At 46.1% G+C, this 9638-nt stretch overlaps 1 protein-coding gene across 3 annotated transcripts in view; it reads left to right on the top strand.

Annotated features, from left to right (window-relative positions):
* SLC16A2 (solute carrier family 16 member 2) overlaps nt 1-9285 on the top strand; it is a 93827-nt gene extending 84542 nt beyond the window's left edge. For all 3 annotated transcript variants that reach the window (XM_072955832.1, XM_072955831.1, XM_006217157.4), the window contains 3 exons: nt 903-1046; nt 4912-5140; nt 6729-9285. In XM_072955832.1, the coding sequence (XP_072811933.1) occupies nt 903-1046; nt 4912-5140; nt 6729-6949 (594 nt within the window). In that variant the 3' untranslated portion in view covers nt 6950-9285. The remainder of the gene's footprint in view (nt 1-902; nt 1047-4911; nt 5141-6728) is intronic.
* The last annotated feature ends 353 nt before the right edge of the window (nt 9286-9638 follow it).

The following is a 9638-nucleotide window of genomic DNA, read 5'->3' on the forward strand; positions in this document are numbered from 1 at the left end:
TAGGAGCAAAGGACACTGAAAGGGCAGAGCTGGGACCTTTAGAAAAAGACATAACAGTGGTTGGAAAGACCCAGAGTAGGAAAGAGCATAGCCTGAGGGAAGACCTCAATGGGAAATGGGGGAAGTTCCTTAGGGGAAGGCCTATGCCTATGGTTGCCCCCACTGATAAAGCTAGATAGATTTTCAGGAGAAGATAAGCATCACTGGGATACAGGAGACTGCCCTAGGGGACCCAAAGATAGGGTTTTCTAAGAGTGTGTTTTATGGAATGCTGGTCTTTGTGGTCAACTAATTTTGTTTAGGAAATAACTAGATCTCTCTAGCTTCATAATGTGTATCAATCTTTTAAAGATATCAAAAAGCCTGCAGTAATCAATTCAGCTTTCTTTAACCAGCATCCACCCAACTTTTTTGGTCACAGAACTGTTGATTTTAGTCCAGCTGTTATCTTCCACAGATCTTGTGTTTCTTAAAACACACTTTGGAATATTATCTGGAGGTTGGTGGATCTTTCTACCCTCATGACCTGCTGTTTCCCCAGGCTATCAGTTCCGGGTCTGAGAATGGGGAGATTATAAGGGAACCCTTGGATTTTTTCAGTTGTGAAGGCTGTATTCTGTCCTGCCAGAACTTGGAAGGGGCTTGGAGATACTCACTGCCCTCAGCTATTGCTCAGAAGCCCAGAATCGAGACAGCTAAGGGATAAGCAACTTACTAAGCTGTTAGAAGCAGCCAGAGAGCTTGTCCTGGCACGAGGGCTACAGGGGAGGAGGCTACAGGAGAAGGCACTTCTGCCATAGTCCAAGGGAATAAGCAGTAGAGGGTTCTGGGTATGCCAACAGTCAACCACTCAGCTCCTCTTCTTCTTCATATCCTGGGGGGCCTGGTGCTATGCTTTTCAGATGAAGTATGTGGAAGAGGAGTTCTTGGAAATCAAGCAGACCTGGGTGCTCTTGGTGTGTATTGGGGCTACCTCAGGCCTTGGGCGCCTTGTGTCAGGCCGTGTCAGTGACTCCATTCCTGGCCTTAAGAAGATCTACTTGCAGGTGAGTGTGACCACCCTGTCTACTGTGGGGAGAACAGCCTGCCACAGATGCTATGTTATCCTATTCCCAACCTTTGGGACAGAATGGTAGGGTATGTAACTGCTGTGCCCTAGGCCCTAGCTCTGACATCAGCTTGTTGTGTGACATGGGCAAGTCGATCAAATTCTCTAAGCCTCAGTTTCCTTTGCTTTTAAGTAAAGGCCATCATCCTTGTTCTGCTTCTTTCAAGTGAGTATCCAGTGAGAGCAGTGTAAATGGAACCTCTAAAAGCACTTTCAAAGAAAATGTTTATTAATGAAGGCTCTCTCACCTGAAAGAGGGAAACTGAAGCTAGGAGTTAAATGCCGCCCCCAGTAAGGACTGATCTCATTGCTATCTTATACTCTCTTGGAGGGTCTTAGGCTTCTGTAGTACTCTGTGGCCCAGTGTCTCTCTCCTCCAGGCCTAGGCCCAGGTCATCACTTCTTATACTTCCAGAGCTACTTGGCACTAAACACTGGCTCTCAAATGCCATCCTCTTGATGGATACAAAAAAAGTGCCAGAAAAGCCCAGATCTCACTTCCCCCTCTCTAGGCCTCACTTTCCTCCTTTGTGCGCTAAGAATAATTTTTGCCTTTCCTATCTCACCTTGCAGGTGAGGATCAAAATAAGTATAGGTGTGACCTGGCTTTGAGAAGTAAAAAATGTTATAACCATAAAAAGCCATACAAAGCCATACAAATCCTTCTCACACTGACACAGGTGGCCTCATATTATGGGGTGCCTGGGAGGCCATTTTCTGTGTAAACTGGGCTCTAGTCCAGCTTGAATACAAACTACCAGTCAAGCTGTCTGTCTTTGTGTACCTGGCAACAATATAGCCTTCTGAACTGGCTCATGCTTTTGGCTCATGCAGCTGGGTGTACCAGAAGGTGCCCAAGTGTGGAACCCTGTGGAGGGGCAATGGCAGCCCCAGAAAACACGTGGTCATAAATAATACATCAGGAAGGTGGTTGAGTTCTGACTCCCTGGAGAAGCCCTAAAAGCACTTCCAACGGGCCCTGACTGTACTCACAGCAGGGATTTCTCTGTCTTCTGACAGCCCCAAGTGTTTTCCTAAATACCCTCATATGTCTTGGATAAGGATATGATTAAGGTTTCTTGTTGTGTTTAACTTTGTGTTAGATTTGCAAGAGCTAGTGAATCTGCTTTGTCAGAACTAGGGGTTCCATTATGGTCCATCCAGTCCAATCTCTCATTACACTGATGGAGAAACTGAAGGGAAGACTTAGACAGCAGTGGCAGAGCTGAACTGCTATGTAGCACTCTTCCCATATTCCACTTTATCCTAAGTGATGGATGGCAGAGCCAAGTCCCAGCCATGATAAGTGACTTGACCAAAGTCAAACCAAAAGCCTGTGATTGAGATAAACCAATTATGACATTTTTAGTTCCTGTGAAAATATCAGCAAATCCCTTACCTGAGTGGCTTTTTGCATAGGACCATATATGTGGCTTTCCCAGCCTCTTGCATACCATGCCTGTGGATCTTCCCTGTCAGTATCAGCAGTTCCAAGATGCCAAATGGTGCTGGAAATCAGGATAAGCTAGCATTGGGCCACGGCTTTATCTTCAGGAAAGGCAACAGCCCTTGCCTAGCCATATAGCTCATTTCTCACCATAGCCTCCAGGAGAGACGTGGGGCCAAAGCAGCTTTTGCTCTCTATTGTGCAGAGAGAGTTCCAAGGGAGGCAGAGACATTAGCTAATCAGAAGCAGAGCTAGGCTTAAGGCCCAGTGCTTCTGTTTATCACTTCCCCTACCCACCCATCATTCTCTCCCCTTTTCCACTCTTATTTAAACCCCACTTTACCATTTAGAATAATTAAAAATAATCTGAGAACTTTATAGCTGAAACATATCTTCATCAACTTGTAGTCTAACTCCCTCATTTTACAAACTGAGGAACTAAGGCCCAGAGAGGGAAAGTGATTTGTCTAAAGTCTTTGTGCTGGTAAGTGTCTCAGGCTGAGAGCACAAGACAATGAATGAACTTCTTTCTCTTGAGCTACTCAAGATAATCCATCACAGGAATTTGCCTCCTTTTTTCCCTGGGTCAGGTGCAAGAATGAGGGTCTGGGAGAGGAAAGTAGGTACACAGAGCTTCAGGTTCTGAAGAGCCATCCATTAGACCCTGTGGTTCCTACTATTGATGAAGACAGGTACATCTGTCTGGTGTCAAGCCCCTAGACAGTCTGTTGGAAAGGAAATGATGACAACCTGCAGGACAACCTCACTTTGGGCCAATTCTTGAGGCCTGATTCTCAGTTCCAAGAGGGATTTTTAAATTACAAATCTTGGCAAGACGTCATGGAAGATGTTAAGAGGCAGTTAGACACAATAGGTAGTAATTAGAGCAAATTGAAATCAGTTAATGGGGTCCTTTGTATTATATGATGATATTAACTCTTAATTGCCATACTATTATAGCTTGGTTGATATAGCTTGGTTTCATCTTACAGTTGTACATGAAACCTTAGAGAAGAAACTAAGATATATAAGTCTTTATTCCTAGATTCTGAGTAGCTATTCCAAGACAGCCTTGGCAAAGTTCAAAAGTCCCTCAACAAAGAGATTTCCTCAGACGGCATGACCAGGACATTTCTTATCCTCTCCAAAACCAACCAGTTAGCCTAACAAACCCACTGCCAGCAACAAAACAGGGAATCTTTAGGGCTTGAGACATCCTTGACCTTCCTGCCCACCTTCCATGTGGTGATAATGGTGACATATCCTTATCATGCGGTGACTTACCCTTCCTGGGTAAGGCAGTCTACTTATGCGAACTACTGGAAAATCCTAGGTCCTGTCAAGGCATTGGTAAACAGATCAGGTCTTAGCCCTGACCCTGGGACAACCTGACTCCACTGGCTACAAGTGGGTGGGGGAAGGAGCTCCTTTCTCTACCCACAGCCCAGCTCTTCAGTCTGGCTCACTGACATAGGTTGCAGATGACCTCATTTAAAAGGCCAGTTGTGTTTCCAGTGGCCCTTCTCTCTATTGAGATGGGAAAAACAGCCTCTGGAAAGGCAGCTTCTTTACTTCAGAGTCATTTTTCTCAGCCCAAAGAAAGCCCAGTGGCTAGTTAGTGCCCTTGGGCTGGCTTCAGTTTCCCTAGACCTCCTCCTAGTGTCTTGGTTCTCCTTAAAGACCCTTTTGTTGCCTCTGCAGGGTGCCCAGACAAGCTTAGAAGCCCCCAGAGCCACCCTAAGATATCTGTGATGGGTAGTGTGTCCCATGTCCTAAAGCCTAAGGAACCTGGGTGAACCTCCCAATGGTCTCCTTCACACCAAGATGTTTTCTAAAAGCAGTCTCCCACAGAAATGGGCACTGGCTCCTTTCCCATTTTAGAAAGCTGTGCCTTCCATTCATGCATCCAATCATTATTCAAGTCATCCTCACTTCCTCCCCTTCCTTTTCCCATACCTAACTTGGATCTAAGAACACCAGCATGGTCTGATCCCAGACCCTGATGCCTGGAGTAGACAAACACAAGAATCAGAAAGTAGAAAAAGCAATTTTGTTTATCTTAGAGTCCAGTGAAAAGACAACTTCTTGAGGACAGGGGCCATGCCCTTTACCTTTTAAAAAATCTTGACAGAATCAAAGTTAAATAAGGGCTCTCTTAAGAATTTTGAATCCTAAGTCCCTCTAAGCAGGACTTAGAAGGGACCTAAGTAACTATTTAGTCCAACTAGTCTTTCTGTTGACATCCCTTTGCCCCATTTTACAGATGGTATAAATGAGGCCCTAAGGAAAGAGATGTGATTTATTATGTGGTCTTGGCAGGCAAGCACAACATGACTTCAGTCTGTTGCTCCTCTAGGTCATCTCCTTCCTGCTCCTGGGCCTGATGTCCATGATGATTCCCCTATGCCGGGGCTTCGGGGGCCTCATCGTCGTCTGCCTCTTCCTGGGCCTGTGTGATGGCTTCTTTATCACCATCATGGCTCCCATCGCATTTGAGCTGGTGGGCCCCATGCAGGCCTCACAGGCCATTGGCTACCTCCTGGGCATGATGGCCCTGCCAATGATTGCTGGACCCCCCATTGCAGGTGAGGATGATATATAGGGAGGGTATGAGTGGGGGAGTCCTGTCTTCCTTGGGATCTAGCTCTCCTAAGAATTTCTGCTTGAAGTCCCTTTTCTTCTCATTCTCTATTTATGCAGCCTTGTCAGAGTGCACGAAACCCCTTAGCACTATTGGTGAAAGGGACTAAGCACAGTATATGTGCATGGATTCACATTGGGAAATGGGCTTTTCATGGCTGTATATCTGCTTCAGTGGAGTCTTACTGTAGACAGCATGGCTGATTCCAGGAGGGTAGAGAGAGAAATGGGTTTGGCCTTCTTGACCATTCTATTGGTCCAGAATCTTCTCTTTCTTCATAGGCAAGTAATTATTAGAAAGATAGTTGAGCAGGAAGAGAAGAGAAAGTGGGCCATGTCTTACTAAGACTTAGAGACATCCCCCTTCTCCTCTATTGGCTTCTGAATTGAACTGTAGAGAAGATTTGATTAAGACCACAACTCAGGACTGGACCAATGAGGCTCACTTGCAGCAGGCAGCAGGCAAAAGTTCTGGCTTGCCATCTTTCAGCACTCTCTTCACTTTCAAGAAAGGCATTGTTGGTGCTCCAGGGAATATAGGAAACAAGGAAAACTAATAAGAAGAGAACATTTTCTCTCTTTAGGATTTATTGCAAATATTGATTTATGGGCTAGCCTCTCCTAGGCTGGCCAACTGAGCTAACTCAAAAAACATTCCTTGAACATCAATTCTGCACAAGGTGTTGTGAGAGCACTGGTCAGGCTGTGTTATACTGACAAAACCTTCTACTCAGGCCCTTGTACAACAGCCATACTGCCAACTGAGGGAGGGCAGCCTCTACCTGCTCTGACCCCAAGGGTGGATCCCAGAATCTATATTTTTCCATTTTGCTTACCTCCTAAACAGCTTCCAGGCTGACTTACTTTTCCTCAGTAGTGTTTCTGGGCCCATCCTCCCTATGAGGTGGCCCACATTAGCTTCTGGAAGTGAGCAGGGGAGGCCCTGTGTTCCATGCCAAACACATCCACAACTTAGAGGAACCCAGAAGAGCCAAACATATCTGCAGCTGGAAGGAAAGAGACACATCCAGCCTCCTCTTAGGGCAAGCAGGCACTTCAGAGAAAGGGAAAATGAGAACTTGGCTGAATTGTTCCACAAGAACATTCTAGCCCAAGTTAGGGTGTAGGCGGATATATCACTGTGAAGCCAGACAAGGCTTGGCCATCTTCTGTAGAGTTCTTTTAACCTAGCTTCCTTACTAACTCCATACCTAGGAGTGACTAGAAGTTAGCTGTAGCTTCATGAAAGTCAAAAATGGAGATCTTTGAGAAGCTTCATTAGCTTATTTTATAATGAGCATTACCCTCACGAACCTGTAGCCCCAGTGCCTCAGGGAAAGGCCACTTGCCTTTATAATAGAGGTTTTGTTTCTTCCATCCAGGCATATTTAAACTGAGAGGGGCTTCTAGGTCAAGGCTGTACAGTCCAAGATTCTCTGGATAGGCATTGTTAATGGCCCCTAGAAGGGGCAGAGAGCACTTTTGGGCAGTAGGGCAAAGCTGAGCTTGACTTGTCTCTGTTGACTGTTTCAGGCCTCCTCCGCAACTGTTTTGGGGACTATCATGTGGCCTTCTACTTTGCCGGTGTGCCCCCTATCATCGGGGCTGTAATCCTCTTGTTCGTCCCTCTGATGCATCAAAGGATGTTCAAGAAAGAGCAAAGGGATTCCAGCAAGGATAAGATGTTGGCCCCTGACCCAGATCCCAACGGGGAGCTGCTGCCAGGCTCCCCCAACCCTGAAGAACAAATCTAATGCCTCTTCTTTGCCATTGTGTGCTCTTCCCCAAACCTTTCCCTTCACCCTGCCCTGCTCAGCATTTACATTTTTGCCACCAGCACACTTGTTCCCAAACCTGCACACACAGCATTTCAGCCACCTGACCATCCCTTGGAGCCAAAGCTCCAGGTGTTCCAAACTCATTAATCAAATTCTCCCCATGAATGCCTTTAAACTTGCCAGGGTTCTCTTCTCCCAGGATCTAGCAAAGCTTGGGTTCATCTCCTGGCCTTTGGAACCTCTCCATATACTTTTCAACTCTTGGGGGATGGGAACTCCTGGCCCAGCTTATTAGTCACTCACTAAAAGCAACTGCCAAAGGTGCTACTGTGTCCCCAGAAGCCTGGTGGGAAGATCCAAGGACCTGTGTGCAGAGGAGTTCCTTGCCATCTGTCCTTTGGAACTGTTTGGGGGCATGGGGGGAACGGCATAGAGGTAAAATGAGACAAGAAGCCTTGTTTATCCTCAAAGTCTGTAAGAGCTATGGCTTCCCAAGAGCTGTGGCTGACATCATTTTACAAGTGTACAGAGAGTTTCCACATCATGTGGTTGGTCCTTCTTTCCTTCCTCCTTTCTTTCCCTCTACTGCCTCTTCTCCCTTCTCTTTCCCCTCTATTTCTTTTTATTACTGTCATAGACTTATGGGTGCTTGAAGAAAGGAGGGACCCAGGGCTTGGGCCAGTCAACCTAACCTTGGCTTAGCCCACCCCTAACACTAGAATCAATCCCACTCATCTCAGGCTGAACCACATCTCACTTTTTGGCTCAAGCTGCTATAATCATAGACTGGAAAAGTAGAATATTACATAGGGAAGAAACCTTACATGCCATAAAGTTCCACTCACTGATTTTTACATATTTCCCAGACCAGTGCATTAACCTGCAGGCTCTCCTAGCTCCCCATCCTTGAATTCACCTGTCAAAATGTGAAGAAATTCCTTTCATCTCAGCAAGCAGAGGAAGACTGATGACAGGGCATAGTGGGGGGAAGGGGCAATGGTTATTGACCGGTGAAGGACCAACTCCTCCATCTCTCATTATTCATTACCGGTCAACATTTCCACATGGGCCAGGCCAGAAAATGAGCTGTTTTAGGGAAAAATCCCATCTCCAACCTGGATCCTTCAAAAGGTAGAGATGGAAATGCACATTGTTGGACAGTTTCTTCTAGGAAAGGGAAACCATCCTAGCCTTTACCACCCAATGTGTCCCCATGCTGGGCATCCTTGACCACTCTACTTAGTGGGCATTAAAGTTGCCAGAAAAGGTAGACTCTGGATCATTTTTATCCCTATGAAATAGGTGCCAGATACTTCCCTATGCCTAGGCTCTGGGCAGCACTCCTACTGAAGAGCATTTCCATCCAGGCTGTGTCCAGCCAGCACAACTCACCTCATTAGGAGCTCAGCCTTTTTCCTCACTTTGCCTCTGTGTCTCTCCCTATTCTGGGTCTTTGTCTATTGTGTTCTTGTTACCTTCACCTTTCGTCATCTTCTTGCCAGGCATCCTTGGCTGTCACTTAGAGTTAACAGTGACTTGCCACCCCAAGCCAGGGCCATTCCGGGGCCAGGAGTATGAGGTTGCCCCTGAGGGGCTCCAAAGAAGACAGTGGTCCCTACCCATGAGTTTTTCCGTTACAAACAGGCAGCTGGGGCGTGGCTGGCCTCTGATGGCTTCATTCAAGGCCAAAGTCCTGAGCCCTCTACATTGGTCCCAGTCCAGCTCTTATCAACTCCCCAAAGGAAAACCCATTGGTTTTTAGCTCTGTGAATAGGAAGGGGCTTGCCTAATTACTATCCTATTATCTCAAACAGCACTGAAATAGGAGAAGCTGGGCCCCAGGAGCACTTTAACTCCCAGGAGAGACCATTGAGAATACTGGAGCAACAAAGCCCCTGCTCCCATTCCTCCCTGCCCAACCCCCACCAAGTCACCTGAGGGCACTTCTGCAGGGCCTCCCTTGTTGCTCAAAGTGTGGATCGCTCTTAAGAATTAGGCTGCCACCCACTTCTCTCCAGATGAGGGAAAACATTCACAGGTCTCAAATCTGCCCTATCAGGTATTACATAATATGGCATGGCCGGGTGTCAATTTACTTCTCCCAAACATGTGTATGTACATGTGTGTGCTTATGCACTTTTGGAGAGAATGTTGGTTGGTGAAAGCAGCACAGTATTAATACTTAGGGAAAGATGCAGCCTCTTTTGCACCACAGTTAAATCTAGGAGAACGAACAAAATTTGGGAGCTTGAGATCTGGGACATTTAAATCCTCAAAAGGTTTGGAACAAAATAAACAGATCGAAAAATCTAGCTTTGGTTTGTATGTTGCCTCCAAGGGTGAAATAATCTTAACCTGGTTAACAGCAGAAGGTTTAGCTTCAGAACAAGTCTCATTTCAAGTCAAGTTTATGCCAAGATATATAATCTTCTCTGATAGCAGAAAGTGGAAAAGGAGTTTAGAGCTGGATGAACTATTCAGGATTGGATTTTTTTTAGGGAGCTCTGAAGTAGAAAAGTGGTTACTTCACAAAATGAGAACATGATTAGTGACTGAGTTGGAGTGGAGGCCCCACCAAGGCCACCACCTTGCTACAAGCATGCCATGTTGAAAATTGGCAAAGACCTTAGCAATAATCCATTTAAAGCCCTTTTCTTCTCCCTTG

Source organism: Vicugna pacos, chromosome X, assembly GCF_048564905.1.
Source record: "Vicugna pacos chromosome X, VicPac4, whole genome shotgun sequence".
Classification (NCBI taxonomy): domain Eukaryota; kingdom Metazoa; phylum Chordata; class Mammalia; order Artiodactyla; family Camelidae; genus Vicugna; species Vicugna pacos.